Consider the following 15,896-nt stretch of genomic DNA (forward strand, 5'->3'; position numbering starts at 1 on the left):
GCTGTGAACCTGATCTTGGAGGATGCGGTGAGGACAACCCCCGAGGCCCTGCCTGGCTGAGGGTGGACCTGCTGGGAGCGGCCTGCCACCCCGCACCAGGCAAGGAAACACTGCCCCCTGGCTGTGCCCCGGGGGAGGGCGCTGCCGCCCTGGGCCTGCTGTGCATACTGAGAGACCTGCTGGAGAGACGACGCAAGGAGAATGAATGAAGAAGCCAGTTACAGAGCGGCCGTCCTCATGCATATTCATCAGTCACTGGCTCAGGCCTGAATCCGCCTCTCCAATGTGAGGGCGGGCAGGAGAGCGGGAGCTACCAGATGGAGCGCCGCCCACCCAGGCCCGCATGCTGACCTTGTCTGGCCACCCCGCCCTGGGAGGTGACCAGCAGGGTCCCAAGGCGCACTGCTGCCTGACATGGCCCGTGCTCCTCGCACACAGACCACGCCTGCTCGCCTGCGAGACGGCAGCTACGTGTGCCGCCCCACACCCCGGGGAGGCTCGGGCGGCGGGCGCTGTGTCCCGTCTGAAAGCGGAACCGCCGGTCAGCGTGTCGCTGCCTGTGCCGACCGTGGGGGAGCCTGGAGCCAGGCAGGACCCCTCCGTTTGCCGGGCATGCCCAGATCCCCTCGACTCCAGAAGCTTCCGGCCGCCGGAACGCCACGTGCGCCCAGGACCAACCTTCCCATCTTGGGAAAGCAGGGGCGCAGGTCTGCTCCCTGGGGCAGGAGGGGCGGGGGCAGGGCTGCAGCTGGACCCACACAGCGGCCTGCTGCCGCCGGGGAGCGGCCCAGAGTGGGGCTGAATGGGTGGCAGCTTGGGTCAAACGCAGGGTGGGGGCACAGCAGAGGTGGGTGGGTGGGGTGTGGCCACTGACGACTAAGGTGAACCCTGGCTCAGCTGCCAGTGCCCACTCGTGTCCACAGGGCGCTGCCACACCGGGACTCGGGCCCCGTGTGCTGGAGGGGGGCAGGCATTCACTGCCGCTGTCACTGTCCGCCCATCGTCCCCACCTGTCACTGCACAATGGCCTGCATCCCGCTCTGTGCCAGAGAAGGAGCTGCTGAGATCGGCCACCTCGCCGCCCGACCTCCCCGCAGTGGAGCCAGATGCCAGCGCAGCCTCACCCGCTGCCTGTGCGGGCGGTCAGGGGGCACAGGGGCGCCTGGCTGGCCGAGTGGACAGGAGAGCAGCCCCCAGTGCCCGGCCGCCCTGCCCACTCACCATGGACACCTCGCGCAGGGACATCGCGCACTCACCCCACTGTGCAGCCCGCCCACCATCATCTCCAGAACTTTCCACCCTCCCCAACGGGCTCTGTCACGCCCCACCCTCCGTCTGGCCCCGCCCTCCACTTCCTGTCAGTGACGGTGGCTCCTCCTGGCCCGCCCTCCGGTGGAGTCAGAGTGTGTGTCCCTGTGGCCGATCCCACTGAGCACTGTCCTCGAGGCCCGTCCGAATCTCATGTCAGTTTCCTTCCTTGTGAAGCTGAGTCACGTCCACTGTCAGGACGGACCACCCGCTCCTCTGTTCACCGTGGGTGGAGGAGGGCGGCGCCGCCTGCCGGCTGCGGGTTTGGGGGTGCAGGGGTGCGGGCAGCTGTTTGAGCCCTGCCTCCAGCCCCAGCAGTGGGGTGCTGGGTCGTGTGTTTCAAAGCAGCTTTCAGCCGGCCCCGCACCTGCGGTGCCATGCGGGGGGGAGTGGGGGGTCTAAGACAGCGCTCTCAGAGTTCGCGCTTTGCCCACAGAACCTCTTTCCACGGGAGAAGCTGTGGTCAGAACGCCCGGGACCTGCTGTGAGCCCCGAGCACCTCCCTCCGAGCCAGGGGAGCAGACCAGGAGCACGGTCCTGCCAGGCGCTGCTTCCCCCCCACGTCCTCCTGGTGGACGTGCCATCCATGTTCCAGTCCATTCCCGTCTCCCCACAGAACACAAGCTCATGCAGGCTGGGCCCTGGCGCCCTCGCCCTCCACTGCACCCCTCGTTAGCGTGGTGCCGCACAGTGGGGGCAGAGCTGTTCATGGGGGGCTGCCTCACGGAGGGGCAGAGCGGGCGGGCATAGTCCGGGCACCCCTGCAGGGACCGGAAGAGCTGAGCCCCAGGGTCCTTGCCTAGAAACGACCACAACTCACCACTTTTCATCACGTCTGACATCTGGGTTGGTGGAGTGCCGAGTCCCTAACTGTCCATCTAAACCAGGGGTCCTCAAACTCCTTAAACAGGGGGCCAGTTCACTGTCCCTCAGACCGTTGGAGGGCCGGACTATAGTTTAAAAAAAAAACTATGAACAAATTCCTATGCGCACTGCGGGCCCGGGACGCGTCGGCTGCTAAGCAGGACAGGCAGCGGCCCCCGGCGGGCCAGATAAATGTCCTCGGCGGGCCGCATGTGGCCCGCGGGCCGTCGTTTGAGGACGCCTGAATGCTTCGCGAGGACCACGTGCAGGTAAGGAGGCGCCACAGCCGCGTCTAAGGGCCGAGGCCGGTGCGGCGGTGCGGGAAGCTGTGTGGAGGCCGAGGCATGGGGAGCAGCGCCCGTGCCGGCGGTGGCACCGCTCTGTGCCTCGTGCTTTTTGGGTCTGAGTCCAGCCAGCGGCAGAGGGGCTGCACCGGCCCCCGAGAGTCGAGGGGAGAGACCCCAAGGGCCGCTCAGTGGCCCCTGGGGACGCCTTGCAGCCTCATCTGCAAGTGGGGGGCTGGGCCAGTGGCGGGGTCTGAGGCCACAATGAGGCCGCTGGCACTGGCGCTGGGCCCGGGAGATGAGATGGGGCTTAATATGCAGGACACGTCCCTCTCCTCATAAAAACCCAAAGAAATCAGCGCCTGTGGAACGTCTCCCACAGACGCACATCAGCGCGCTGGCTGGTTCAGTCCCGGCGTCAATAAACATGAGCCGCCTGCGCCACGGGCGGGGGCTCAGGCCTTGTCCTTCATTAAGCGTCCTGTCTCACATCCCGCACTCAGGAGGAAAGGCCCGGGGAGCGGGCAGGCCGGGGCAGGCCCTGGTGGACGCCGAGCCCCCACGGGTCCTCGGTGGCTGGAGCAGCCAGGACACAGCCGTGCAGAGCGTGCACCTCAGGGCGTCAGCAGCCAGGCCCGGGCACCAGGAGGTAGGCTGCCAACCCTGCATGTGGAGCCCAGAATCCATGGCCATGGGACTGCAGGCGGGCATGCGTGTGACCTGTCCCAGCGGCACGCAGGGTCCCAGCACGCGGGCAGGTACAACGTGACACGGCGGGTAGGCAGAGCAAACGTCCAGGGTGTCTGTTTCCTGACGCCCATTTTCACGTTTTATGAAATCGAGCAAAACTGCAAACTGAGGGGAGCTACATGTGTTGACGCTGAAGCCCATATGGAATAGTCCAGAGCTGCTAGGGAGCCCTGCAGAGTCCCGTGGGGGCGGACCAGACATATCGGACACGGAGCACTGCAGGCTCCAATCAGAACCACCCAGAACGGGGCCGCACGGAGACACGCGAAAACAGACCCAGAGCCACACAGGCCTGGTGAGGAGGACACAGGCTTCCACCAGCGGTCTGGGTGACGAGGAGGGGCCTTCAGAGAGCAGACTGAGGGCATTCGGACCCTAACATCAAAGCCACAGGCAGGTTCCAAGTCAGTCACGGACTGGAACGTAAAAAAGGGAAAAAAATGCCTTAAGCGAAGTCAAAGGTCAAATGATGAGCTGGGAAAATACACTCACAACTTAAAATAAACAGAGCCCAACCCCTTAACATACAAAGAGCTCTAAGAAATCAACAAGCCAGACTGCCCACACACGTAAACACACTAGAAGTCCTTCCCCTCATGTGTGATAAGGGACGGAGGTTAGAACTGCGCTGAGCCCGATCACCTCCTGGACCAGAAAAACCTAAAAGCCCGAGGGCGCTGTGGGCAAGGGCGGGGCACGGGGCCCTCACAGGCTGTGGGCGCACACTGTCCTCTTCTGGGCGTTTGCTGTGCAGACTTGCACACTGGAAAAGCCACGTCGGGGACACTCAGCAGCCGTGTTGGTGACTGCAGAAAGGAGGTGGCGGCTGCACCTCACCAATGGCAGCAGGCTGAACGGGTGAGGGCACGCCCCGCGGGAACCCCGCGGACTGATGGAAAGGCTGCCCTAGTACAGCAGGAGACAAGGACGAGGAGCAGAACGGTGGGGAGGCAGGTTCCCTCCGAGTTAAAGGGGTGAGCAGTCAGGATGGGCCAGGACGGAAACCACCGCCGGTTCCCTCCAAGCCAATCCACGGGGACCATCGGAGCCTACAGGGATCTGAGAAGCAGAGGCGAGGGTGCTTGGGCTCAGGGCTCCTGGCAGGTGGGGGCAGGAGGGGGTGTGTGTAGGCGGATGGGGGCAGGTGGGAGCGGGTGGGGGCAGGTGGGGGCAGGAGGGAGCGGGTGGGGGCAGGTGGGAGCGGGTGGGGGCAGGTGGGAGCGGGTGGGGGCAGGTGGAGGCAGGTGGGGGCAGGTGGGAGCAGGTGGAGACAGGTGGGGGCAGATGGGAGCAGGTGGGGAGCAGGTAGGGGCAGGTGGGGACAGATGGGAGGTGGGGGCAGGTGGGGACAGGTGGGGCAGATGGGGGCAGGTGGGGTGGATGGTGGTGGATGGGGACAGATGCGGGTGGGTAGGGGCAGGGGGATACGGGTGGGGACAAGTGGGGGCAGGTGGGAGCAGATGGGAGCAGGTGGGGGCAGATGGGAGCAGATGGGAGCAGGTGGGGGCAGGTGGGGGCAGGTGGGAGCAGGTGGGGGCAGATGGGAGCAGGTGGGGGCAGATGGGAGCAGGTGGGGGCAGATGGGAGCAGGTGGGGGCAGGTGGGAGCAGATGGGAGCAGGTGGGGACAGGTGGGGGCAGGTGGGAGCAGATGGGAGCAGGTGGGGGCAGATGGGAGCAGATGGGAACAGGTGGGGACAGGTGGGGGCAGGTGGGAAGTGGGGGCAGGTGGAGACAGGTGGGGGCGGATGGTGGCGGGTGGGGACAGATGCGGGTGGGTAGGGGCAGGGGGGTATGGGTGGGGACAGGTGGGGGCGGGTGGGGGCAGATGGTGGCAGGTGGGAGCAGGTGGGGATAGGTGGAGACAGGTGGGGGCAGATGGGGGCGGGTGGGGGCGGGTGGGAGCAGGTGGTGGTGGGAGAGCTGGTGCTCACAGGCTGAGGAGCTTGCCCTGGGCGGCGGCTGGTGAAGGACCAGTGGGGGCTGGGCCTCAGCATCCATGAGGAGAGGGCGCTGAGGGGAGAGGAGCAGTGAAGCCCCCCCCACCCCCGGCGGAGGTGGAGTCTGTGATTAGACGGCGCTTCCTGCTGGTGACGCAGGGGCAGGAGTGGGCCGGGCACTGAGCTTTCCGCCCACGGGGAACCCAGCGATTTCCTGCCCACTCCATTCCCCAGAAGCTGCATTTATGTAACACGTCGCGGGGCTGCAGTCTGGGCCCCTCCTGAGTGCCCAGCAGGCCGGCTGGGGCGGGCAGGCCTCCACGGGACGGCGGCCACGCAGGCTCCCACGCCCACCACCCACCTCCCACCTCCTGCCCAGCAGCGTGGCTGGCAGCTCTGGGGCCAGGCTGGGCTCAACCCTGGAATGAATTCTGCTTAATTACACGCGTGCCGACAGGGCAGGGCACAGATGTTTGCAATTTGCTTTAAGATGCATCAAAAAAGTTAAAGAGGATGCGTGGATGGGTGCGGGGGAGAGAAGTGGATGGGGGAGAGGGGGGTGGATGACAGGGGGACAGAGAGAGGGGTGTGGGAGAGAGGGGGACAGGGAGAGAGGGGGGCAGGAGAGACGGTGATGGGGGAGAGATGAGGAGAGAGGGGGATGGGAGAGAGGGGGACAGGGAGGGGGATGGGAGAGACGGGGACAGGGAGAGAGGGGGATAGGAGAGAGGGGGGCGGGAGAGACGGGGGATGGGGGAGAGGTGAGGAGAGGGGGATGGGAGAGAGGGGGGGAGGGGGAAGAGAGGGGGACGGGGGAGGTGGAGAAGGAGTCACAAAGCGGCCACAGGAGGGTCTGTGATGAGTTGGATGGTGGGTAAACGGGTTCATGTGAAACCTTCCACTGTGCTGCCGTGAGAGTGTTCAGGAGCCGCTGGGGAGACCCTCATGCTACACACAGGCCCGGGTGCAGGCGGAGCACCCTCGCCCGCGGGGGGCGCCTGGCCCTCTGCACTGACACCTCAGAAGCTCCCGCAGCTTGTGGCCTGGACGGTCCTCGATCGTGCCCATAAGAAACACAATGTGGGGAACACGTATGTCACCCTCCCGGTAGGAGGCGGCCTGGCTGGGAGCTGTCGCCTGTGCTCCGAACACGGGGCCTGACTCTCCTGGGCGGGTCGCAGCCATTCCCTTGGTTCTGGGAAACGTGGCTGGTCACCCTCCAAGCCACTGGCCAAGACACTGGGCCAGAGGACAGGCCTGGGAAGGCGGGGTGGTGTGCAGGTGGGGGGTGGGGGTGGGGGTGGGCAGGGCACGCGCTCCCCACTGTTCCCTCCGTTCACAGACAGTCCGCTGCTCGAGCCGGTGCAGGCACAGCGAGGACCCCGCTGCCTCCGGCCCACGGCTCCCGGCACTTGCTCACGCGTCTTTGAGGGCATGTTCAAACCCCATTCTGCCTCTAAAAAGGCGTGTCTGAGGCCTGGCCGGTGTTGCTCAGTGGGAAGGCATTGGCCTGCGAACTGAGGGTTCCGGGATCGATTCCCGGTCAGGGCACATGCCCAGGTTGCAGGCTCGATCCCCAGTCGGGGGTGTGCAGGAGGCAGCCAATCAGTGATTCTCTCTCATCATTGATGTCTCTCTCTCTCCCTTCCTCTCTGAAATCAATAAAAATATATTTAGATAAATAAATAAAAGGGGTGTCTGAGTTAGTCAATGGAGTGTTGGCTAACTGTGGGCCTCAGCCTCCTCACCTCTAAATGGGGTCCCCGAGTTCCCCATCTTCCTGAAGGCTGCCGGGAGGCCCGACTCGAGCCATGTCAGAGGTGCACGCAGGTCACCCCAGGGAGCCAGCACCTCAGGAGGCTGCACCACAGGCACGCGGAGGCCCCCAGGCCCGGCGCAGGCCCCCGTGAGCACCCTGCTCCGAGCCGTCAGGAGCGCCGCTCTCTCCCGCCCAGCTGGGAACGGATTCCCAGAAGCTCTGACTAGCGAGCCCGCTCCAGGCTCAGGCTCCCAATTACGGCAGCCGCAGCTGAGCTTAATCAATCTTCCTTGAAGCGGCCCAACCCCAAGACTCCTCCAGAGGGAGGGGGAGGGGCTCGCACAGGACACTCGAGCAGCAGGCTGACACACAGCTGACACTCGGCGGACACGCCAGGCGAGCTGGACGCTGGGGCCCCTCCACACCTCCCCATCTGGCTCCCCGGCCACGGCCACGGCCACGGCCACTGCAGTTGTGCAGCCAGGGCAGAGGGGCAGGGGCTCCCGCCCGCAGAGCTGCGACCAGGCACCTGGAGGGCGTCGTGCTCTCCTGCTGCTCCCAGGCCCGGGCAGAGCAGGAGACGAGGTCTTGTCCTCTTGATGGAAAAGGCAGAGGCGGCAACAGATGGACATGAGCGTTTACCAAGCATCTGCTGTGTGCCGGGCGTGGTGGGCACGTGTGGCGTCACGTCCCTGACTTTATGAAGGACACACTGGGGGCTCAGAGGGCAAAGCCCTGGCAGCCTGCGGCCACCAGCCGGGGGCCGAGTCCCAGCTCACACCTGCGGCCTCAGAGGCTGGACCCGCTATGAAGGCCCTCTCCTCCCCGCCCCGTCCCCCGTCACTCTGCACGCCCATCCCCGCCTCCTGGACCCGCCCCTGAGCCAGACATGAGGTTTCCTTGTCCTCCTGCCACCACCAGAAAGACCGCGTCCACCGGAGCGCTGGCCTCTGCCCCTCTGCCCTGCGCAGCCCCTGCCGGGAGTGCCCGCGTCCGGAGCAGGAAAACGACGACGGTAGCGGGACTCACTGGGCCGATGGGGCGGCCCGCGATCTAGGCTGCGGGATGGAAAAGCCGGAACGCGCCCCCAAGCGCCTCTGACCGCGCTGCCGCCGGGCTCCACCTGCCAGCAGCCGGCTCCCCAGCGAGGCCGCGGCCCACCGGAGTCTGAGCTGACAGGCTGGGCGCTGCGCACAGCCCAGCCGCGCTCCCTGCGCCTGGCTCCCTCACAGCTGTCACCCCCACGCCTCCAGGAATTGGCCATGAAGACGGGATGGGTTTGCCCCGAGTAGGTGTCACGATAAAAATCGGGGGCCTGCCCAGACCTGGGTGGCGGTAACCTGCAGGTCTCCCGCCACAGGACAATGCACACGGGGACAAAGACAGAAGCAGCGAAACTGCACGGTGTGACCAGCAGGCCAACCTCCCGCTGCCGGGGCCAGGGCTCGGCCCGCCACACCCGACCCTCCCCTGGCGGCGAGACGCACGGACAGGCTGCGGCCTGGCCGGTCAGCCCGCGGGCAAGTGTCCTCTCGGGGCCGGGGACACATGCTCCCGGTGAGCGGGCGGTGCGTGCACGGGAGCAGGTCTGAGCCAGAAGAGGGGTGTGGGGGCAGGGACCCGGGGGGCCCCGGCTCCCGGACGGGCTCACCTGCAGGGTGAGGTGCTCCAGCTGTGCCTCCAGCCTCCGCTTGTCCTCCTCCAGGCGGCTGCGCTCCCCTTCCAGCTCCTCCACCTTCACCCTGCGGGGAGAGGCCGTGACACCGCCGCCCTCGGGGGAGAGCGGTCACGAGAGACACCCCAGGTTCTGTTCCCAAGTACACATACGTGAGACTATGACGTCCACAAAGGACGTTAAAAGCCCCGTAAGAGGGCCCAGGCAGAGGCTGGCGGTGCCACCACGGCCTGTTCCGATGGAGAAACCCTGACGGGGAGGGAGTCCGGGGACCCCACTGGGCGGAGGCGGGACAGGTGGAGCCCAGGTGAGGGGCCTGCGGAGGACACTGTCCCAGAAACGACGAGGAGGCGCGGCGGGAAGTGACGAGGAGACACGAGAGCACCCTGTGGGACGAGCAGCAGAGACAGGCTCTGGGGACGGTGGGGACGGTGGGGAGGGCCCTCCCTCTGGGCCCGGAGGCCAGCAGAGGCGCCCCGTGCGGGGTGGGGTCACCTCCAGGAGGCCCCCTCCCTCGGGCACGCTGTGCCTCTGAGGCCCTTTTGAAAACGCGATTCGGATTCTGAAGGCTCGTGAGTGCATGTCCTCGAGGGCTGGATTCCAACCGGTGTCTCAGCGGGTAATGAAGCGGCACAGTCCGCCCTGCCGTGCGAGCAGCCCTGGCCAGCCACCCCGTCCGCGCCTCCCGCACGGGCATTCCCGCCTGTCCTCCTTTCCAGGCACCTGGAACCTGGCCGAAGGAGAGGGGAGGGCAGGAGAACGACTAAATGAGAGAGAGCGCATGTGTAAGTGTGCATGTGTGTACACATGTTTGCATGTGAGTGTGTATCTCATGTGTGCTCGAACACATGTATGAATGCGCATGCACACGAGTGTGCATGTATGTGCATACATGCATGATTGCATGTGCATGTTGTGTGTGCATTACACGTGTGCATGCACATGTGCTGTGAGAGGTTGTGTGCACGTGAGTGCATGTGCACGTGCATGTGTGCGCACATGTGAGTGTGTAGAAATCCGCTGGAAGAGGCGGTTGCTCTCTTGCCTAGAGCACCTGTAAGGAACATGCCACAGCCGGGACCCTGAGAGAAGAGTGACTGGGGGACAGGTGCCGTGGGAGCTGCCTGGGGCTGGGGGGGAGGGCGGGGCGGGAGCTGAGGCAGTGCAGGCCCATCTCCCAAGGGTCCTGGACCCCCCACCCCCCGCGCCTGCTGACTGCCCACGCTCAGAGCTTGGCCATGCCACGCTGTCACCTCTGTCCTCTCGGTCGCCAGCCACTCTGCGTGTCCAGCGCCGAGCATGGCAGGCTTCCTGCAGACATCAGTGGCCACGGCCTTAAACGACCATCGAAGTCCTCGACAGGGACTGGGCATGGAGGTGACCCCAGCTCGGGCACTCACAGGAGGGTCCTGCGCGGACTGAATGCCTGCCCCTCGCCCTGTGTCGAAGCCCTAACCCGGAGAGTGGTTCGGAGCGGCATTTGGAAGGTAATCGTTCGGCGAGGTCCTGAGGGTGGCCCGGTGAGCTGGAAACAGGAGGTAAGGGATCTGGGGGGCGGGGCTCGAGGGAAGGGCGTGTTTCTGGAAAGGAGAGGAGTGGCTGGGACCGCACGGTGGCGGACCTTGGGCACCGCGGACGCCTACGTGCCGAGGAGGCTGAGCAACGTGCTGAAGAGCGGCTGGCCCCGCTGCCGACAGTGAAATGTGAGCTTAGGAGCCGAACTGAGGAGGGAACTGGGGGTCTGGTGTGACAAGAAGGCACTCACACGGGGTTGCCTCTGCCCCCCAGACCCTCGGTGTCGCAGGAGACAGCAGGCCGGCAGAAGGGCCAGTGCTACGGTGTCGGGGAGACAGAGTCTGAGGGGCACAGGGCACCGGACGCAGAGACGAGGCACAGGGACCCCCGGTGCCCTGGGCCGGCCGTGTTGGGTGAACAAGCGAGCCTGCAGGTGACTCGGAGGCACCCAATGACAGGGGTGCCCGTCACGTGAGGTGTGAACCCGAGAGAAGGAAGCGGAGTGCAGGGCTCCCCGCACCCTGCGGCCGCTGTTGGAAGTCCACACCGTTCTGCTGAGCAGGGGCTGCGTCAGGACCATGCACAGGCGGCTGCAGGGCCGGTCAGACCTGCCCCGGGTGTGTGTGTGTGTGTGTGTGTGTGTGTGTGTGTGTGACCCACGTGCAGGGTCAGCGCACAGACCACAGCCCCACTGCATCTGCTCCTCAAAGCCGAGCTCTCCAGGACACGGGAGGGAGAGGGCCACTCCGAGTCCCTAGGAGGCCGCACTACGCGGACACGAACCAGACAAGGACAGCGCGATCAAGGGGAACCGCGGCCCGACATCCCCCACGAACACGGCCGCAGAGTCAACAAGACATCGGCAGGCTGAGTCCCGATACACACAAAGACCAATACATAGCAACCAGGAGGGTTTGTCTCGGGGTGTCAACTACGCAGCTCCGACAAGTACACCAACGTCGCTGACCGTACGGCAAGTCTAAAGGGCAAACACGGGACCTACCACTCACGTCAAGGAAAAGCAGGGCCTCAGGAAACTCAACCTGCGCTCAGGGTCAAGGAGAGGAGACGGGAACCTGTACATCGCGACCCAGGCGCCCAGCACACCTCCCGCAAACATCACGCTCAGGGGGAGCCCGCGTGGCCCCCACCAGGCGCCTGGCCGAGCCCGCCCTCCCCTGCATCCCGCGCCTGAGGTCATCGCCAGCGCAGGGCGCCCGCTCAGAGAACAAAACAGAGGCAGTCAGTTGGTGACCACAAAGCCTGGAAGGTCAGGTCCCACTGGAGGCTTGTGTCAGTAAGCCTGACCAAGCCACAGACAACAGGGCACCTACTTGGAACACGGCAAGGAATCAACCAAAAATAAAGACTGAAAACCCTCAGGAAACTGGATACAAGGTGAACAACTAAAAAAAAACCAATTCCTGCCCAGCCGGCATGGCTCAGTGGTTGAGCATCGACCTATGAACCAGGAGGTCACAGTTCGATTCCCAGTCAGTGCACATGCCCCGGTTGTGGGCTCGATCCCCAGTGTAGGGCATGCAGGAGGCAGCCGGTCCATGATTCTGTCTTGTCATTGATGTTTCTCTCTTCCTCTCCCTTCCTCTTTGAAGTCAATAAAAATATACTTAAAAAAATAAAAAACCCAATCCTCCTGTATAATGAAGAGGTAATATGCAAATTAACCCTCACACCAGCACAAGATGGCTGCACCCACAGTGGAGGCAGGGTTCCCGTAACAAGTGATCAACAAGTGACCTTAGGCTGCGTGGCACCGGGGCGGGGGACCTGAGGCTGCGCCCCTCAGCCCAGTGGGGCTTTATGGGGTACCTCAGGCCACACCCCCCACCCCAGGGCTGGGCCTGGGGACCTGAGGCTGCGCCAGAGGACCTGAGGCTGTGCCTCCCCACCCCGCCCGGCAGGGCTTGACAGGGGTGGGGCCAGCCGTGTCTAGATCTCGCCCAATGGGGGTGGGACCGGTCAGGTCTGGGTCTCGCGCGATTTCAAGGCGCACATGGATGGGCGGGGACTTGACTCTGGGTCCCACGGCGTGCTCCAGACTCTGACAGGAGGAAGATTTTCATATACATTTTACTACTTTTTTTCATTTCTGACACTTGTATTATAGAGAAAGGGCAAATAGCAATATTAAAATATTTCCTCTAATTCCCTTTCAATGTGCACGAATTTTGCGCACCGGGCCACTGCTCCCTTCTATGTAACGATAAGGTGCAATGGTGAGCCACAATAAAGCGGCCTTACAGTGGGTACAAGACGACACCCTGAGGGATGGATGTGCCAGGTGACAGGGCCCGCACTTGGGCTGCTCCCAGACCTTCGTGGTTGTAAACAGTGCTGCTATGAACATAGGGTGCATACATCCTTTCTGACGGGTGTTTCGGGTTTCTTTGGAGGATATATTCCTAGAAGTGGGATCACTGGGTCAGATGGCAGTTCCATATTTAATTTCCTGAGGAAACTCCATACTGTTCTCCACAGTGGCTGCACCAGCCTGCATTCCGACCAGCAGTGCACGAGGGTTCCCTTTTCTCCGCATCCTCGCCAGCCCTTGTTGTTTGTTGATTTGTGGATGGTAGCCATTCTGACAGGTGTGAGATGTTAACTCATTGTCATTTTGATTTGCGTCTCTCGGATGATCAGTGACTTAAAGCATTTTGTCATATGTCACTTGGCCTTCTCTATATCCTCTTTGGAAAAGTGTCTATTTGGGTCCTTTGCCCATTTTGAATGAAACTGTCTTTCTTTCGTTAAGCTGTATGAGTTCCTTATATGTTGTGGCTATTAACCCTTTATCAGGTGTGTTAGTGCCAACTATGTTCTCCCAGCAGGGGGCTCCCTTTTCGTCTTGTCGGTGGCTTCTTTTGCTGGGCAGAAGCTTTGTATTTTGAGGTCGTCACATCTGTTTATTTTCTCCTTAGTTCCCTTTGCCCTAGGAGATGTATCTGTAAACAGACTGCTATGAGAGATGTCTGAGATTTTGCTGCCTGTGGTTTCTTTTAGGATTTTTATGGTTTCATGACGTACATTTAAGTCTTTCATGCATTGTGAGTTTACTTTTGTGTATGGTGCAATTTGGTGGTCTAGTGTCATTCTTTTGCACGTATCTGTCCAATTTTCCCAGCACCATTTACTGAAGAGACTGTCCTTACCCCGCTGTACGCTCTTGCCTCCTCTGTCAAATATTAATTGAGCACAATGGCTTGGGTCGATTTCTGGGTTCTCTGTTCTGTTCCACTGATCTATATGCCTGTTTTTGTGCCAGTACCAGGCTGTTTTGAGTACGATGGCTTTGTAGTATAACTCGATATCGGGTACTGTGATTCCTCCAATCCCTTCTATACAGTGACTAGTGACCTGGTGCATGAAATTCATGCACATTAAAAGGGAATTAGAAGAAATATTTTAATATTGATATTTGCCCTTTCTCTATACAGAAGTGTCAGAGATGGGAGAAAAGTAGTAAATTGTATATGAAAATCTTCCTCCTGTCAGAGTCTGGGGCACGCCATGGGACCCAGAGTCAAATCTCCGCCCACCCACGTGTGCCTCGAAATCGCGTGAGACCCAGACCCAGCCGGCCCCACCCCCCATTGGGCTAGATCCATACCCGGTTGGCCCCACTCCCGTCAAGCCCTGCCGGGTGGCGGGGGGCGGGGGCACAGCCTCAGGACCCTGCCCCGGCCCAGCGCCAAGCAGCCTCAGGTCCCTGCTGATTGCTTGTTAAGGCTCTTTACGGAAACTTGGCCTCCGCTGTGGGCACAGACATCTTGTTATGGGATCCCCGCCTCCGCTGTGGGCGCAGACAGCTTGTTATGGTGTGACGGTCAATCTGCATATTCCCTCTTCACTAGATAGGATAAGGTGCAATAGTAAACCACAACGAAGCAGCCTTACAGTGGATACAAGACGACACCCTGAGGGATGAATCTGCCCAAACAACAGGGTCCGTGCCTGAGTAAAACGCCGAGGAAAAATCAGGCCTGAGCCAGGGAGGGCCACGTGTGTGGACTGGGACCCCGGGGCTGCAGCTCCTCCCGACTGCGGCCAGGTCACCACAGCCGGCACCGGTGCCGAGTCAGCGTTCACAGGGGAAGCCAGGAGGATGAGCTTGGCCAAGCAGCCCTGAGGAGCAGGAACGGAACTGGAGGAATCACACTGACGGGTGCTGGAACTGATCACAGGTTGCAGAGATGGAGACAGAGGTGAGGGGATGCGCCCGGGTCAAGACAGCCAATCAGAGCCCGGAACAGGAACACACCGACTCACTGTGACAAAGGCACGGGGTCACGGAGGACGCAGCCTTTACCTACCCAGTGCGGAGCCATCCAACATCTTCAGGCAAAAAACAAGACAAAATAAACCTTGACCTAAACCTCACATCTCACACAAAACTTACCTGACGTGGAGTTAGGATTTATTTATTACTTTTTTAGTAATTCTTTGTTGTCGTAACGATTACATATGTCCCCCTCTTTCCCCTATGGACCCCCTCCAGCCCGCCCCCGCCGCCCCCTCTCCCCCAGGCTTCACCACCCTGCTGTCCGTGTCCATGGGTTATGCAGACACACATACAAGTTCTCTGGTTGATCATTTCCCATCCCACCCCCACCCCCGCCTTCCCTCCGAGATTCCGCACTCTGTTCCCTGCTTCCACGTCTCTGGATCCACTTCATTCATCAGTTTATTGTGTTAACTGGATTCCACATCTGAGATCATGTGATGCTTGTCTTTCTCTGACCGACTTACTTCACTTAGCATGATACTCTCCAGGCCCCTCCATGCCGGCTCAGAGGGCAAGAGATCCTTCTTTCTCGGGATTGCTGCAGCTATTCGGGGTCTTGTTTTATTCTGTATGTGTTTTTGGAGGGTTCGTTCTAGGTCTGTGAAATATGCTGTCGGTGTTTTAATGGGGAGTGCACTGACTCTGTAGATTGCCTTGGATGGTAGGGACATTTTAATGATGCTGATTCTACCAATCCATGAACACGGTATGTTCTTCCACTTGTGTAGATCTTCTTCTATCTCCTTTTTCAACATCCTGTCGTTTTCCAAGTACAGGTCTTTGACTCCTTGGTTAAGTTTATGTCTAAGTATCTTATTTTTTTGTTGTTGCAATGGTAAACAGGTTTGTTTGTTTAGTTTCTCTTTCTGACAATTCATTATTGGTGTATAAAAAAGCCATTGATTTTTGGGTGTTGATTTTGTATCCTGCCACATTGCCAAATTCATTTGTTAAATCTAGTAGGTTTTTGGTGGAGTCTTTAGGGTTTTCTATGGACAATATCATGTCATCTGTGAATAATGAGAGTTTTACTTCCTCCTTTCCAATTTGGATGCCTTTTATTTCTTCTTTTTGTTGGATTAGAGACTTAAATGTAAAATGTGAAACTAAAACTTTCAGAAAAAACACAGGCGAAAATCTTTCATACTTAGGGTCAGGCAAGGAGTTTTCTGACTCGTCATCTAAAAAAAGGTGTCCCATTGAAATGATTAATTGGACTTGACCAAAACTAGGAACTTCTGTTGCATTAAAGACACTGATAAGAGGAAAAGAGAAGCTGGGGACTGAGGGCCAGTAAGTGCTGACCAGACTGGCAAGTGGAAATGCCAAGAACATAAAGAACTTGCCAAAGTCAAAAGGAAGAAGGAGCTGGTGACAGATCTGAAGGGCCGCACAAGGAGGATGCGCAGAGGACCGAGCCGCCAGCAGAGGCCAGCGTTGGCTGCCGCGGGAAATAGGCGATGCCAAGACGAGACCGGCACCCCCAGGGCCGACATGGA

General features: G+C 60.9%; 1 protein-coding gene across 3 annotated transcripts in view; it reads right to left on the reverse strand.

Annotated features, from left to right (window-relative positions):
• Nucleotides 1–15,896, reverse strand: part of MAD1L1 (mitotic arrest deficient 1 like 1) — a 162,034-nt gene that overhangs the window by 20,346 nt on the left and 125,792 nt on the right. For all 3 annotated transcript variants that reach the window (XM_080676393.1, XM_080676392.1, XM_080676391.1), the window contains one exon: nt 8,556–8,646. In XM_080676393.1, coding sequence (XP_080532519.1) covers nt 8,556–8,646 — 91 coding nt within the window. The remainder of the gene's footprint in view (nt 1–8,555; nt 8,647–15,896) is intronic.

Source organism: Plecotus auritus (genome assembly GCF_963455305.1).
Source record: "Plecotus auritus genome assembly, chromosome: 6".
Taxonomy (NCBI): Eukaryota; Metazoa; Chordata; class Mammalia; order Chiroptera; family Vespertilionidae; genus Plecotus; species Plecotus auritus.